The sequence below is a fragment of the Gracilinanus agilis genome, chromosome 4 (genome assembly GCF_016433145.1).
Source record: "Gracilinanus agilis isolate LMUSP501 chromosome 4, AgileGrace, whole genome shotgun sequence".
Taxonomy (NCBI): Eukaryota; Metazoa; Chordata; class Mammalia; order Didelphimorphia; family Didelphidae; genus Gracilinanus; species Gracilinanus agilis.
Window position 1 is genome coordinate 148,797,060 of NC_058133.1, and position 17,777 is coordinate 148,814,836.

At 32.9% G+C, this 17,777-nt stretch overlaps 1 protein-coding gene across 1 annotated transcript in view; it reads right to left on the minus strand.

The window, feature by feature from the left end:
- The window catches only part of RYR2 (ryanodine receptor 2), a 550,493-nt gene that overhangs the window by 41,192 nt on the left and 491,524 nt on the right, over nucleotides 1–17,777 (minus strand). The window contains exons 96-101 of the mRNA XM_044674985.1: nucleotides 16,139–16,269; nucleotides 14,875–14,917; nucleotides 12,894–13,027; nucleotides 10,728–10,788; nucleotides 8,912–9,058; nucleotides 5,952–6,086 (exon numbers count right to left, since the gene is read on the minus strand). Coding sequence (XP_044530920.1) covers nucleotides 5,952–6,086; nucleotides 8,912–9,058; nucleotides 10,728–10,788; nucleotides 12,894–13,027; nucleotides 14,875–14,917; nucleotides 16,139–16,269 — 651 coding nt within the window. The remainder of the gene's footprint in view (nucleotides 1–5,951; nucleotides 6,087–8,911; nucleotides 9,059–10,727; nucleotides 10,789–12,893; nucleotides 13,028–14,874; nucleotides 14,918–16,138; nucleotides 16,270–17,777) is intronic.

The following is a 17,777-nucleotide window of genomic DNA, read 5'->3' on the forward strand; positions in this document are numbered from 1 at the left end:
TGTGCGGGGGGGGGGGGGGGGGAGGGGCTTCTTCCTCTCGCGTTTTAGTGAGAGCTGTTTCACCCCTTTATAGCGTGGAAATGCCCCGATTCTGCGTACCTTCAATGCTGCGCCCTGTTGTGGGGTTTCTTCGTTCTTCTGGGCTCGTTTTTATTTCCCCTTGAGGAGTCCTGTATGCTTCGGTCAGGAGAGATGGAGCAGCTGCTCCTTACACTGCCGCCATCTTAACCAGAAGTCATTTTTCCCTTTTTATATTTAGAATATTTTTCCATGGTTACATGATTCATGATTGAATTAATTCTTTTGGTTTAGTCATTCAATCATTTCTAAAATAACATAACTCTGCTTTTGTCTAGCCCATATCTCTTCATTTGATTCATATCATGAGGCTTTATAGAAAGTTTTGCAAAAAATAAGTAGGATTTCCTTGATCCACTATTCCAGTGACACTATCAATAATGGAAATTATATCAATCTGGTGTGAAGTTTTATCAAGTAAGCTATGCTGGCTTTTTGTGATGACTTCCCTTTTCTAGGTGTTTAATAATTCCTTTTACAAGGCTTTTAAAATTTTTGCCCTGGAATTGAAGATGAATTCTCTAGTCTATAGTTTGTGTTCAGAACTTTTCTGAAAATGTGAACAATATTTACACTTTTCTAGTTTTGTGGCATTTGCTTGATCTCCTTTCAATGATTACTAATAGTGGCTCAACAATTACATCTACCAGTATTTGTGTATCCTGGGATGTGGCTTGCCTGGTTCAGGTCATATCCCTATTCTCTGAACGTCATTCAATTTATCTTAGTTATCTCTGCTCCTCCTTAGTCATTTTTGCTGTTTTTTTCCAGTCCAAACATACTCTCCTTGAAAGAGAAAACAGAAACAAGTTTTAAGCAGTTCTTCCCTTTCTCTGTAATCCATTTTATTATCAGTCTGCTCTGAACAGAGTGCAGTCTTTTTCTATGATCTTCTTTTGATGTCTATAGTCTCTTTGAGTAGCCTTTTTTGTGACCGTTAGCATTCCTCAACAACCTCCACTTACTCTAAACTTTATTACTCCTCATATCATTCTTATAGGACAATGACAATAATCCCATGTTTTTGTATTAATTTTTTGTTGTCTGCTATTGCTTTTATTTTGTAAGAATAATGGAGAACCAGTAATTAATGTTATGATAGAAGGGAGATAGAGAGAGAGTCTATGAGGAAAGACTCTCTTCTAGCTCTTCCCTCCTGCCATATATACACTCTGGAAGACTTCGAGGGGGTGTCACCCCAAAACTGGGTGACCTGGATGGTCATGCCACCCTACAGGAGTTGGGGGTGAGGCTTCCCTATAAGATGAGGTATGGAGGACCCTTTATCATAACATTAATTACTGGCTCTCCATTATTCTTACAATTTTCTGCTCATGTCTTTTAAAAATCTAAGTTTGTTGATAAGTTCCACAGGTATCCAAATTTAGCTTCTGTAGATAGTTCTCTCTCTTTTTTCTTACAAGAAGTGTTTTCCCTCTGAAATAAAGATTTAGTTGAACCATTTGTTGTTCTACAGAGTATCTAGAGTCCTGGAGTGTCATTTGTTGAGATACTTTAGAAATTTATATATTAAAAAGCTCATCAGAGAGCCTAGAAATAAATTAGTCTACATGATCATTAGCAATATGAATAGCACAAGTACCAATTAAATCATCATCTCATTTATGAGATCACAAAATTGCCTTTGACCTTGTGATTGATAGTTTTATTATAAAAATACTATGTAGTTTCATGAGTACTTGGAATATATTGAACTATAGATAAGAAATCTATAAGATGACAAGAATAAAGTCTATCATAAATTAAATTTTATTTTCCATAATAACAATAGCATTTATCTGTCATGCTATCACACATACCAAACTTTCCAGCTATTTATGCCACTTTTCTGTAGATCCCTCTAAAAAAGCTTCTCCTTTTTATAATACACAGTTCAGATTCTGAAAGCCATTAATTACTTTAAACAAGCCATGTACTTAGTGTTCATCTTCATGTCAACTCAATTGGTATTTTCAAGCACCAAATCATCAAGTTTGATTCTGATCTACAGTTCTGATATCCAATTTTTGGCTATTGATTTTTTAATTTTTTTGATTTAATAAAGAAAAAAAGTAATAAATGAAAAGTATAGTAGACTCCTCAATAGAGTATAGATGTATATTGTTGGAGGGTTACCTGAATGACCTCTGTGTTTCTTTTACAAACTCCAAGAATCTTTGTTAAACAAAGTACTAAAGGAATCTTAGGGACTTTTTGGCCTTCTCTTAATTCATAGAATTATTGCCCTACTTCAGACTGTCATCATTTCTCACCTAGACTACTGCCTCATGATGGTGTCCCTACCTCAAACCTTTCTTTTTCCCACCATTCTCTATATAGATTTCAGGATAATATTTCTGATATATAGTTCTGACCATGTCATTTCTCAAGAAACTACTGTGGCTCACTATTGTCTCTAGGATAAAAAAGAAAGTCTTTTTTTTTTTTTTTGGCATTTAAAGTCCTTCACATTCTGGCTCTTGTTTACTTTCCTTGATTTGTTGGATATTACTCCCCTCAGACACTCTCCATTCCAGGTAAACTGATATATTTGCTCTTCTTAGTACATAACATTCCAGCTTTCTACTATATGCTTAGTGTCACTATGCCTAGAAAGCACTTCCTTTTCATCTTTACTTCATGAAATCTAACAACAACGTTCATATGCTAACTCTTATCTGGGGCTTGTTCTTATCCCGCCAAATGTTAGTGGCTTTTATACCACAGAAATTACTTAATTTGATTTAGTATTTGCCTGTCTGTATACATATTATTTCTTGCAACAGAATATAAGTTTTTCTTTTCTTTTTTAATTAATTAATTTAGAATATTTTTCAATGGTTACACAATTTGAGATTTTTCCAACCTCTTTTTCCTCCCCTCTCCTGTAGCTGACAAGCAATTCTAAATGAGTTATACATGTATCATTAGAACATAAGTTTTTTGATGGCAAGGACTATTCCTTTTTTGATGTTGTACACCCAACACCCAGTACAATAACTGAATAAATGCTTGTTGAACGATTAGTTGATTTAGTCTAACTCCTTGTTTTACAGATGAAGCTCAGAAAGGTGAAGTGAGTTGTAAAGGTCATAATTGAATTGTTGAGGATTAAATTAATTACAACCCTTGAATTCAAAGTTCTTATATTCTACATATAATACTAATAGTCTGACAGCTATGCAGAAATGCTTCTAATTCTAGCTTTGTTTCATGGATTTGGAGGGAGGAAAGAGCTGGTAATCATCTGGGAATTTTAAGGTGATCTGTTCCTTTGCCCAGTTCAAACCAATTATAATCCGAAATGGTAAAGGATAGAGAAGGAGAATAGGGAGAATAACTTGCTCATCTGAAAAACTCCTGAGACTTTCAGACTAGCCTAGGTCTGCAATAATAATCTTTAAATGTATTTGAATTAGATATCTTTAGTCTCATCTTTTGACTATGAAAACTAATTTCATGGGATTGTATCAGTTTTAGAAAGTCAAGACCTCTTTATGCTTAAAAGGTAGCTAAACACATAACCAATAGTCATACCAAGAGGATACAATGTCTCTCTTTCAGATATCATAAGCCAATACAGAGACAGGTCTTTATTATTATTATTCATAATAATAATTAATTAATGTTTATATAGGTATATTATCATAAATAGATAATGTTTAATTACATATTAAATATATATATGTATAATAATTAATTAATATTTATATAGAGCTTCCATTTTGTTAAGGGGGCTCAGGTTGGCCTTTCTTGATTTGACTCTTGGTCCTATTATCATCTTCTAGAATTTGAAATCAAATCTTGTGCAGGTACCTTGATCCTTATCTCTCCTCCCTCCCCTTTCAACTCCATTTTGAGTATTATCTTGTTTATAGCTTATATTTTTAGAATATAAGCTATATATTCTACCTAACATCATGGCAATACTTATTTTATCTTTCTTTTTATTTTTGTCTCCCACCCATAGCGCAGTGCCTGCCACCCTGTAAACATTTAATAAATCCTAATCCTCCTTTCCTCCCTCCCTCCCTTTCTTCTTTCCTTCATTCATTCTTATGTTACTATAAATTCTCTTGTCATTTGTCTTCTCTGGGCCTTAGTTTTCTTACCTGAAAAATGGTGATTATACTAGCATCTATTACACAAAGCTATTGTGAAGATCAAATGATTTATCATGCAAAGCAATTTGCAAACTTTAAAGTATTACATAAATGCTAGCTATTATTCTTATTCTTATAGCAACTGCTTATTTGTTTATTGCCTTACAAACATTTGTTTTGCTTCCTTAAGCAATTTATAAGCAAAGACAATATATTATTCTTCTGTATCTTCATAGTCTTAGCATAGTTTATTGGTTGATTTACTCTAAAATCCGTGTTACAAGATTATGTTTTAGGGTATCCTAGGTAAGAACAACTTATAGCCACAGTTTAAATCAATAGCACAGAGCATGAAAATTTCAAAGTATTTGGCTTTCAAATCGACTTATACTTCAGTGATTGGTAACGAATTAGAAAACTTATTTGATAAGATCATTATGGATGTTGATATGTTCATAAGGAAAGCATGGCACCAGAATTAAACTGGAGATCTTAAGAAATTTTCTTATATTTCACTTGGTCACATTCATCTTGAACAGTTCTATCCAGAATATAACAATTCCTACTAGACACTACACATCAGGATAGTATTTATACTACTGAAGTAGGTCATCTAACATTAGAAGAGCATTCATTGTAATATATCTACCCTGGAGGGGCCATGCTTAGAGACTGGATGATAACAGGAAACAGAAACAGTTACTATGGTTGAAACTAGGCAACTCAAAAAAAGAAGAAAAGCAAATAAAAGTACTTGAATGATACAATGAAGCATAGCTTCATCAGTCTAGGTGAGAAATAATATGGACCTGCTATGAACAGAGAGAAGATGGGTATAAAAGTTGAGGTGGGTAAAACTGACAAGACTTGACAACTGATCACATATAAGGGATGATTGCTAATAAAGGGGTTGAAAATGGTCATGAGGTTGTGGACTAGACAGCAGGAAAAGAATGGAATCATCCATCAGTGAAGAAAATTAAGAAGGGATGGTCTTGAGGAAAAGGTAATGTTCTTTTTCGGATATGTTGATTTGAGGTGCCAATGAGACACCAGGTTGAAGAGATGTGTAGTTCTATGGGGAAAAAATTCTAGATTTGGAGACAAAGGATATGGGCTCAAGTCCTTACTCTGCCACTATGTCATTTCACCTCACTCAGTCTCGGTTTTTTCATCTTTAAAATGCAGTTTTCCTAAATGAACTCCCAAATCCTTCCCAACTCTTAAACTGTGATCCTAAAGCAAGGTTTAATTGAAAAATAAGAATATTTGTATTCCTTAATTCATGAATTTTTTTAAATTGTATATTTTGGGGGTCATAGAAGAACTCTGCAGAGTTCCAGGCATCACTGAAAATTTAAGTTAATTTTTGAACATCTCTAAACTCAGAGCTAAAGGAAATGGAAATGCTAAGGAGTTAAAAGAGACCTCAGTAACTTATAATTCAATCCATAAAAGAAAAAAAGCTCTTTCTAAAACATACCAAACAAGTTAAGTTTTGTAGCTCCCTAAATATTAGGCAGTTTTTTCTGACATCAAGCCTATATCACTATCTTCCTTATATATTTTAAGATTTATTTTTTACTTAATAGTTCAGAAATTCATTAGAGTATAATTTTTTTCCTAATCAATTCTGATTACTGTGAGGTTATCGACATAGCAATACTTTGTTACTACAGATGAGGAACACAGAATAGTGATGGAATGAGCACTTCACATGAATAGGGAAAAATATTCTATTCAAGATTAGCCTACAGAGCATGAACTTACTGTTAGCATATCATCACATTTCATATCAGGTGTATCTCCATCTTCACTTTTGTTGTAGAACTTTCGGAAAAAATTGAATGCCACAACTGTGTATAGGTATACAACAACAGCTAGTAATCCTACAGTCAGCACAAGCTATAAAAGAATGAAAGATACATTGAACACACATTAAAAACACCAATCATTTGCATAGCATATTTAACATCCTTATGGATAAGAAACAAATATAGTGAACACATAGCTAGATTTACATATTAGAAACAAATGGAATCCATATCTAATTAATGAACCACCTCTCTTGCTCTAACCCTGTCTGATGAATGATTTATTTTCAGTTCCCTTTTCTTGATTTTAATCAGCTGTTAAGATTATATTATGCAAGACAACTTCATATCTTTAATGAATGCATTGCACACCTACATTAGGACTAAGCAGAGATTAGACTTCTGTGTTATTTAAAATCACTTGGGATACTTGGAACTACATTTCCCATGATCCCCAATGTGTTTCCTGTTTTGGATTACATATTCAAGGTGAGGGACTGTTTTAAATAGGGGGGAAGTGACTTTGAACTTCCTCTTTTAGCTATGGGAGCGCGAAGGTACGAAAGGTAAAATGGCTGAGGCGGCAGTTTGAATACTTACAGGCCCGTGGTCTAATGATTTTATCCCTATCAGCATGGCTTTAATTAAACTACTAATTTCTCTTATATCAGTCTTTATCATTTTTAATCTTAACACTTCACATGTAAATTGAGATCCATTGTTGATTTGTAACATAAATCCAAGTGAAAAATGTCCATTATTAGAATGATAACATATATATATATATATAGGCATATACATATATTAAAAAACACTCAGATTCACATAGTACTTTCTTAACAACCCTGTGAACTAGGAAGTGTGATGATTATTTTCTGCATTTTAGAATTTGGTAGCATTTATCAGTAAGGAAATAACTACATATTTATAATGTATATTCCTCACAAATAATTTGTATGCACTGAAAACAGATTAGTTTTTTCTCAATATTAGTAGTTGAAAAATGATATCTTTCCATATCATGCCCTCTGACTGGAAAAACAGAGGAATATAAACTAAAAAGGAATTGATTCTGTTTTTAAAATGTGAAAATACAAGATTGGTTAGAAAGAACCATTGCACATAATTTAGAAGTTGCTGTGTAAACATAATCAGATGATCAAAATGAATGAGATCCCAACTCAGTGAGATTTCAAAGGCTATTTTTGTCCACATAAAATTGTTAAAGTTTAAGAGGTCTACTTATAAAACTCTACTTTGATGCCAAACTACACATTAGTTATATCTAATTGAAGATATCACTTATAGGATCTGTAGGTCTTTTGTTACATAATGTAATGAAAAATTAATGCTATTTAATAGACTAATATTTCTAGTTTTCATGGAGAAATTATACATATACTTTTCAAACAATATTTCATAATCTTAATGATCTTCTTCTTCTAATGGTAATGTGGCTCCCCTATATTGCTATAATGTTTTCCTGCTGGGATCACCTTCCATTTTACATATTAATATCTTGTATGGATATAGTCATTTGAAAGTTTAATTAGAATATGAGCTCCCTGAAGGCAAAGATCATATTTTTTAATTTTCTTCATACCTGTAGGACTTGGCATAGTATCTGGTCCATAACCAGGTTAAGATTGGTGCTTTGCATTTTTAAAAGCACCTTACAGAATTAATTCATCATTTTAATAGGGCATTATTGTCACTAAAACCAAATTTTTTAGTGACAGAATAAGTTACTTTACAGAGTAAAGTAACATTTGTAAAAATCCTGTGCTGTAAAGTTTGAAAACTAATCTTCATAGTTACATATCTATTCTGTATTTATTTATATTTTAGACTTTAATATGTGTGGGTGTGTATGTGTGTATTTGTAAACACACACACACACACACACACACACACACATTCCTTCTTTATGAATTCTTTGGTCTATCCAAACTGGCCTATCTCCTATTCTTCACAAAAATCACATTTTTTTCACTCAAAAGGTATCATTAAAAGTCAGTCCACATATAAAGTAATTCTTTTGCATGTCATTTAGTAGGTGCCAAATTTACAGTGTGAAAACAGGTGGCGTAGCTTTCTGCAAAAAAAATGCCCTCACTGACCTTTAGATTCCATTTGTGAATTTAAAACTGTGATTTTTTTTCAAAGTCCATCAAAGGCTAGCAAGAAATTCATCAATAATCTTAGCTGTCATGGAAGATGCAGTCATCAACCATCTCATTAGAGAATGTCTCTGTCCCACTAACTGTTAAGAACCTACTGAACTTTTTTTTCATGTTTGAATTTTCTTTAATATTAAAAAAAAATCATGTATTTTCATTTACTTTTTTGACTCTGTTCTTGTGCTTTCAATCCCTTCACAACAATTTCTTGCTCTTCAATCAGGAAAGCATCCTTGATCCTGTCATAGACACATTTAGTACACATGGAACCACCAAAATCCCTGCTGCTATGCTTTATTGTCGTTGAAACCTTCATCAAGTCTCCCTGAATGAACACCTCAAAGTCTTCCTGGGTACACACCCCAAAGCCTTCTCAGCTTTGTCTACCGAATATAATGTAACAGGACTGGGAATCAGGAGATGGGGTTTCCCATTCTAGTTCTGCTTCTAACTAGGTATGTGAAGCTCAGACATGTTATTTGGTATTATGCTCTATACTTTCTTTGCCTATAAAGTAAAAATATTGCATTAAATGATTTTAGGTCTCTTTCAGTTATACTCAAATTATATACTCAGTATACTATATAGACATAGATGCCGTAAAGTTGGGAAAATCACAAAGGAACAAACAACTATTCATCAAAACAAATCACAGTATTGTCCTCATAATCATCTGATTTAAGAAGTCACTGGGTTTTTTTTTTAAGCTGTTGTGGAAAAATAAGTAAAAATCTACCTGTTTGCCATTGTGCGTCACTGAAGACAAGATGGTACGTAATGTCTTGAATCCCATAGCAATATCAAGGAGATGTGCAGCAAAAAAGAAGTTATTGTAATGTCCAAGGACAGACATAGTCATATACCAGGCTAAATAGAGGAATGACTATTGAGAAAAAACACAGAAAAAGAAAAATATGTTTGTCACCAACCTGATATTATCTAAGTCCAATCACTTTATTTACTTGACTATACTTTCAGAATATATGTAAATATTTTATGCAGTTACATTAAGTTGCTCTTTTTTATATTTTCTTTTAACTTGACTCTTTCTATCATATTAAAAATTTGTCTCCAGGAGGGAAGGACTAATTGCTAATTTTCTCTTTCCCTTTTCAGAACCTATTACAATACTCTGCATACAGGTAGTCAGCAAATGCTATAAGCTTTTTATTCTATAATAATTCAAAGGGCTTATCAGATAATGGTGGAGGGTTTTTCACACTCCTCCAATTCTTTGAAGCAAATAAATTAGCCCTAGGATGACATTCTGAGAGTCAATTCTATAAAGGAAATGATGAAGGTTTGGATCAGGCCAGAAGGAGTGAGAATGAAAAGGAAACTGAATTTGGGGTTGCATACTTATATGTGAGAATTGGGGCTTTTGGAATGAGTGAGATTTAAGAGGGAAATACCAAAGAGGTGCAAGAAGAGCAGAATGAAGATGGACCCTTGGAATACATACATATTTAGGGTATAGCATAAAGAAGGGAAGTGAGCAATTAATAGACAGGACAGGTAGGAGGAGAATCAGGATACTATAGTGGTATGGAAAGTAAGAAAAGAGTTTCAGTTCAACAAAAAATCTGAAAATATCTATTAAATGCAAACTCAGTGTCAGCAATGATGCGGAGAGACCAAAGAGAATGAGGATTGATTTTTAAAAGTTTTTGGATTTGGTGACTGTTGACATCAAAAGATGGAATGGTAGAATGTTAGGAATAGAAATCAGGTTTAAAGGGGTTAAGGAGTTGTTGATGAGGCAATGGAGGCTGTAATTTTATATGAATATCTGTTAAACAAATACTACGTATCTGAATGGTGTTGTTTAATAAATATTTAATGGATTGAAATAAATGTATAAGACAATGTCCCAAGAACTTCACTGAACCACCTGGCTGCTCCTACATCCCCCATATTAAAGATAAGGAAACATGTTGGAGAAATAAAATGACTTTTTTTAAAAAACATTTTAACTTTATAGCAAGCAGGTAGGTTCTAGTGGATTGTTTTTTAATGCCACATTGATAGCATCCAAGACCCTAGGTTTAGTATAAAAATGTTTTTTTTTTGTTAAAGAAGGATTATTGGGGGTGGGGGGCGGGACAGGAAGCAAAATAATTTCATATGCCTCTCCACTCAGAAAATGTATTATTTTATTGCAATGCATAATTCTTCAAATATCTGTGTGTCCTATCCTTTTAAATTCTCTAGACACTTGGGATCTGCCAGTACATTTGCAATATCTGTTTTCTTAAAGATTTTTATATATTTTTTATTTTTATTTTTAAATGTACATTCATTCATATCACAGTTTCTTTTAATTTGTAAATATCTCACTTTCATTACTCTAGCTGCTGAAAACAATCTGAGTAAGTAGAGAGGAACTAAGTCATATTTGTCATAAATTCTCTCTACTGAGTAAATTGAAAGTTTAAAGACCTTAAATACATATAGACACACACAAAACTTCTTTTTCATCTTATAAATGATCAAAGACGTCTCTAAGTTGTAAGAATATCTTATTTTGTAATAGCTCAATTGAGTAAACTTACGTTATCAGTGAAAACAACTCCTAATTTCCACATCTGATACTTCACATCAATTGAATTCAGTCTGGAATGAGAAAAAAGAACACTATTTGTGAGAATATATAAAAATCAAATACATGGGCTTAGATTAACTCTACAGAATTCATTTTGCTACTGTGGATGATAAAGCGCTCTGACGGGTAAATACCAATCCTATTTTGAAATGAGGCAAGAGAAGACCTCATAATAACTTTTGGTAATCCATTCCAAAATTTTACAACCTCCAGAATGTACAATAATTTAAGGAGTACTGTCTCTTTCTATTTAAGAATATGACCTCTGATTCTGATTCCAGTAGACTTTCCATGTATTTTATTTTTTAAAAGCTTCTATTAGATGAAATTCAAATTCCTCTGTTTGCTTTCCTGAAAATTGAGTAATATATACATAACAGTATGTGTTTGTGACTGCCTTTTATTAACATTTTGGAAACTCTTCCTTTTCCATGTCTTTGTACCAGTTGTCTGGCACATACCTGGAATGGAATCCCACTTTACCTCTGCCTCGCAGAGTCCCTCTCTTCCTTCAAGATACAGCTCAATCAGTGCCTTTTAAATGAAGCCTCTTCTGATTTCTCTCAACTGCTTGTTGCTTCCCTTCCATTACACCTTCTATTTAAACTACTTATGCATTTGTAATCATTCTCTTTATACCGACACTGTATGTATTGATATATGAATTGGAATTTTTTATTATTTGTATTTCTAGCACCTGGAATATAGTAGATACTTAATAAGTTCATGATGATTAACTGTTCAAAGTATTTATCACAGAGTGAGGCAATGTAGCTGGGTGGATAGAGTGCCAGACTATTAGGAAGATTTAAGTTCAAATCCTGCCTCAAATCAAGAGGCTTCAAGCAATTCTGTAGGACTTTAAGTTGGAAATGAGAAGCTGGTTTATATTGGCGAGGTATTTACCACTTGAAGATTTTTCAACATTGAGAAAATTTGCAGTTTGTACCTCCTCAAAAATTATCAGTGAGCAATTTTTCATCAAATACATAAGAACCATACTGAAAAAAGATCTGACATTCACATTTAAAAGTCTTCTTTTTACCATTGTAAAGTTTGTGTACATTTAATTAATTGTTCACAGGATCACAAATGGTCAGTGCACATGAACTCTGTACTCTCCTTAAAACTTACATCTCAAAAGAGTCTGCATCCACTCCTTCAGAAATTGCCACTGACCTACATCTGTTTCAGAATTTGTTTCCTATATATTTATATATCCATGTAATATACACATATATTTGTATTTTACCCCACTTATATAGAACATATGCTAATTTATAATAGTATGAGTTGGAGAGGAGGTTTAAGAGGCATGCCAAGAGCAAGGGACAGGGAAAAAATAGGAATAGGAGAGAGGAGAGGCAAATGCCCATGTATGTCATTTTTTTCCCTCACCAATCCATTTCCACAGTTCTATGCTTATTAGGACCATAAACAGTTATGTATAATTGAAAGGAGGCATCCTCTTTGATAGATACATATCTAGATTTTTCTTCTATCTCACATGATCTTCAAAGAGGAAGACAAAAACAATATTAAGAATGGAATATGCATCATGGATTATGATTATGACAAGGAAGAATAGACCAGTCTCTACATCCTGGCCTCCTAACTGCCTTCCTTTTATGGAAATGTACATATCACCCTCACTTTTGATCTAAAATTATGAGAAATTTGAATATATTTCTGAGTATTTTTGTAAAAGAATTTTATGAAAACACTTTTTTGTTTTATAATAAGACTTCACTTACTATTTCTTTACTATACTAATTTTATTTCTCAGACATGAAGACTCTTGCAAAAGATAAATTATTGATATTTGTATGCATTTACTTTGATAATAAAGTGGATAACCTAACTTCCTCATTAATGGTGTTCTTGACTTCATTATTGACAAAGTATAAGATTCTAATATAAGTAACATGTTTGGCAATTAATGTTTAACATAGAAATATTGTTCTTTAAGTCTGATTAAAACTCAGAAACATAATATATCTAAGTCTATCTATTCATCCATATTTTCTGTTTTCTTCTTATAGTGTAGCAAAAACACCTAAGTTATGGAAAGCTTAGGAATGAATTTTTAAATTTTAAGAGAGACAGAAATACTCACACAGCTGATAAGGAGCTGTCTTTCTTTGGCTTCTTCTTTTCTCGTGCATCACTGAAATCTAGAGCGGCTTTGTCCATGCCTAATAATTCACTGATTCTATCTCGGCCATAGAACTCTCCATACTTATCCATAACCTGAAAATGAGAAAAATGAAGAAAAATATTTTTGCTAGTTTCAAGTCCAAAATATATTTCATTTTCTTCTCTTGATCACAAACATTAAGATTTTTTTTGTCTTTCTTATATTTAATGTTATTCATCATTTGGAATCACATTGCTTCATAATAAAGAAATATAAACACTTAAAGCTGCTTAAAATATACTTATTTCGTGAATATGGCTTATCTACTTTAGCCTAACTAGACCACAGGAATAGTACTTACCTTCCCCCCTCAGAATACTGCAATATATACCTTAAGTTTCTATAGCAAAAAAGTAAAAAGGACCTCAGCTCCTTTGCAACAGTGCAGATTAATAATACATCAAATAAAGTACAACTTTTATGTTACTTTGGAGTAAACATAAAACACAGACTTCACACTAGAGCCTGTAGGCAAACAATCATGTCAGCTTCCTTCCCCTCTTCAGGGAGCTGGACCCATGGACCTATATATTCTCCAGGTTTATTCAACTACCCTGAGCTTTATACCCTGACCATCTCCTGTCCTCACACACTTCAAGCCTCCTCATTCCCCCTCCTCAACTTCCCATCCATAGTGGCTTTATGCCTCCTCTTTCTAGGTCCAGAAACTTGCAAAACTGGTCTCCAAATTTGTTGTTTTCCAGAAACACCTATACTGTTTAGGAGACTCAATCTAGGAAATTGGTGCTTTCAGGAAACTTTTAGGTTTTCCACTAGATCTAGTCCATTGCTACCAGCTTTTTTTTTCCTGCAATTCCTGATTTAACTAAAGAATTCTTGTCATTGTTCTCGCTGCTTGTCCTCTTTGGGGCCATAAGAATCTCCTCCTTTCTTGGGGCCTCTTGGGGCTAATTATTCATCAATTCATAAACACTAGTTCAGATAAGAGGTTCCCTCTGAACTTTACTTCTTTGATTTAAATTAAAAATGAGCAATAGAAGGAAAGTGCTGATGCATTTTAAAATCATTATTTAAAAAATATGCTTAAACTAGGCACATGAATACTGTGTACAAATCAAATACCTGAAAAAAAGAGGAAGGCTATTTTTTCCCATGCAACTATGACTTCTAAGACATCCTGATATGGAAATATTTCCTCCAAGTTTCATATAGAATACAAGGTGAGTTGGCAATGGGTAATAAGAGCCCTTCAAGAAATATCTGAGAGGACCATGAAAAATAATTAGCAATTCAGAAAGTACTACAAGGAACAATCTTTCAAAGTGAGATAATTTTTTAAAATCCAGTCTTCAACATTTTTTTTCTTTTTTATGGAAAGGAAGTGGGTTTAGCCAGTTATCACATAAGATAATGCCAACTTTTATTACCTTTAACATTCCATAGGATTTTCTTACCATTTTCATCAGAATGTACTATGTAGGTTGTTGTTTTTTTAAAGCCTTAACCTTGCATATTAAAATCAATCAATACTGTATTTTGGTTTTAAAGCAGAAGAGTGGTAAAAGCTAGGTAATAAGGATTAAGTGACTTTTCCAGGGTCACATAGCCAGGAAGTGTCTGAGGCCACATTTGAACTCAAGGACTCTAGGCCTGACTTTTAATCTACTGAGCCACCTAATTGCCTCGACAATGTAGTTTAAAACTCAATTGAGTCAAAGGAAACTGTAGTGTATAGAATTAATATTTATTTTGCAACTGTAAATGTACCTATCTAAAAAGCCTATGCAATTCAAATTCCATTCAAAATTCATTTTTGAAAATGTAAACAGGCATGTAAAACACTCTGATCTCCCATTCTATGTAATGATCCAATCAATACTCATTTCATACTTTAGAGTAAGAAGACAAATAATAGAGAATTCTTTATGAGAAGTATTACCTTTCTTTTTACAAATTTATCCCAGTAGTTGTTGGGGAAAGACCTAAAAAAGAAATAAATGCATATTACACATCAAACATTTAAAGAGAGGAAAATCATATGACTTGGAAAAATAGTTGGCAATTTATATATAACTGCATCTTCAAATATCTTCTTTTTAGAAACAAATGATATATTCAATCTGATAAAAATTTATTAGATACCTATTATGAGTTGAGATCACAAGATGTGCCTATTAAGGTACTGAAGAAAAACATGTACATATCGCATGAAAGTATCATATATAATGTGCTTATATATTATTTATATTTTAAAATCTTTTATAAAGGAAGAGTTGCTGCATGTGGAATCAGTGAGTGTTATATTTAGAAATGAGAATGATGCAGGAACAAAATATGAAAGATAAATTTTAAAAACAAGGATATATAATATCCACAAAATGTAAAATTGTGAGTAAAATTCTTACTAATAAATAATTGTTTATCCTTTAAGTAATAAACTTGCTGGTATATATATTCTTTGTTACTTTTTTGTTATTTTGTTATTTCAACCTGATTTTAGTTGCATAGTATCTTGGATAGAGTTAGAAGAGATCTAATTGCCATCTAGTTCAGCTGTTTCAATCAAATAATATAAACTTTTTAAGAAATATTGCATGACAATTTTTTGTGCTTAAAGGTATAATTTTTCTTTTCTGAATTAACATTTAGAATACTAAAGAACTATTAAAAGTTAGATAATGATTTCATAGAATTAAAGTAGCAGAAAGAATTTTTGTTTTCCTTTTAGACTATGTATCATAAACTTCTCTTCTATACCTTAGCTTACTGTGTTTGATGTCAGCATTTCCCCAAGGTTAAGATCTTATGTGTATGTAGTTTTGTATGAAGTTCTGTGTTTTGACCTTAATGTCATATTGTTTCCTTTGAATGATTTTTTTTTCTTTTCTTTGTATTTCGATCTGAGATAGTCCCCTCCCAAGAGGTTATATAACTCTGGTAGCATATTCCCAATACAAATAGTAATGGATGGTGAATTCTGTCAGTTCTGTAGGAATGAACTAAAGGCCACTTTTATTAGAATCATCAAAACACAAAGGGCTAAAAATGATGACCTCTATCACAGGGATGACTGTGCTTAATGTTTTGATTTTCTTTGTTGAGTATATAACTTAGTTGACTTTTGACTACATTGCAGCTTCTCCAGAAAAAAAAAAACACAACTTTTGGAACACAAAGTATTTCCAATATAATTCTATACTCACTGAGTATTGATTACAAGTCTATCCCATTGGCCTTTAATATCATCTTCAGAAGGCTGTTCTGTAATGTAAAGCCCATCAAATTCCAATTTCCGTGCTACTTCCTTTTCTCGCTTAAAAATAACCAATGGAACCTACAGTTGAAAAGCAGATGCATTTAGAATTAGTTTTAAATTTCCTGGTACCTTTAGTAGCTACTATCTTTATAAAACAGTTGCTGGTGGAAAATAATTCTCATGTATTTAAGGAAACCAAAGATTAAGTTAAAACAAACCAATTCCAATACCAAAAGGTTACAGATTATTACACATAATATATTTGTGTACATATTCTTTCACATGCAAAAGGAACTAGAACAATTAACAGTCTTATTTTCAAATAAAAAGGATAAAGACAGTGATAATTACCTAAAACGCTGTTTTACATAGCTATTTATATAATAATGTTGATGGGGGAATTAGTGAGCAGGCCCCTCAACTTGAAGTTAAATTTTTTTTCAATTACACATAGAAATAATTTTTTGACAATTGTTTTGCAATTCAGATTCTCCCCCCACTTCCTTCCCCTTTCTCCTTCCTTGAGGTGGTAAATATATGTCTAATAGGTATATACCACTACTTTCATGCAATAAGTATTACCATATTTCTCATGCCATGACTGAAGACACGTAACACACATACAAAAGAAATCATAACAAAATAAAATGAAAGATGGCATGATTTGATGTGCAATCAGACTCCAACAGTTCCTTCTTTGGCTATAGATAGCATTTTTTGGCATGAGTCCCTTGGAATTATTTTGGAACCTTGTTTTGCTGAAAATAGTTTAGTCCTTCACAGTCAATCTTTGTACAATATTTTTTGTTTCTGTATATATTGTTCTACTGGTTCTGTTCACTTTACTTTGCATAAATTCATATAATTCTTTCTAGGTTTTTCTGAACATGTCTTGTTTATCATTTCTTAATGTACAATAGTATTCCACTACAACTATATACCACAATTTTTTCAGTCATTCCTCAATTGATGGACACATCCTCGGTTTCCAAATCTTTGCCACTACAAAAAGAGCTGCTAAAATATTTTTGTATAATCTTTTCTCCTATCTCAGATCTCTTTGGGGCCCTTCATGTTCATGATTCCCCTCTCCCCCATCCAAACTGATCAAATCAAAGAAGGAACAAATTAGGTGGCCTAAGAAAATGTAAGCCTCTGCCTGAAGACCCCTCCCTCACCCCCAAAAAGAGGCAGAACAAGTCACCTCTCAAAGCAGCCACTCCACTTTTAGAGAACTGTAATTTTTGATAGTTTTACATGGTACCAAATGAATTGACTTTTTAACTCCTTCCACCCATTGCTTATAGTTTTGTCTTTAGGAAACAAACAGAACAAATCTAATGCCTCTTCAATGAACAACCATTCAAATTCAAAAGACAGCTATCATGTCCTCCCCAAGCCTTCTCTTCTCTGGGCTAACTATCCTAGTTCTTTAAATCTATCCTAATATCACATGGACTGGAGGCCAATTAAGATCCTAACTGCTACCCTCTGGATACTATCCAGCTTTTCAATATCCTTCTTCTACCATGTGCTAAAATTTAATCTATGTCAGATGAAGTACAAGGATAGTGTATGGCCCTCCT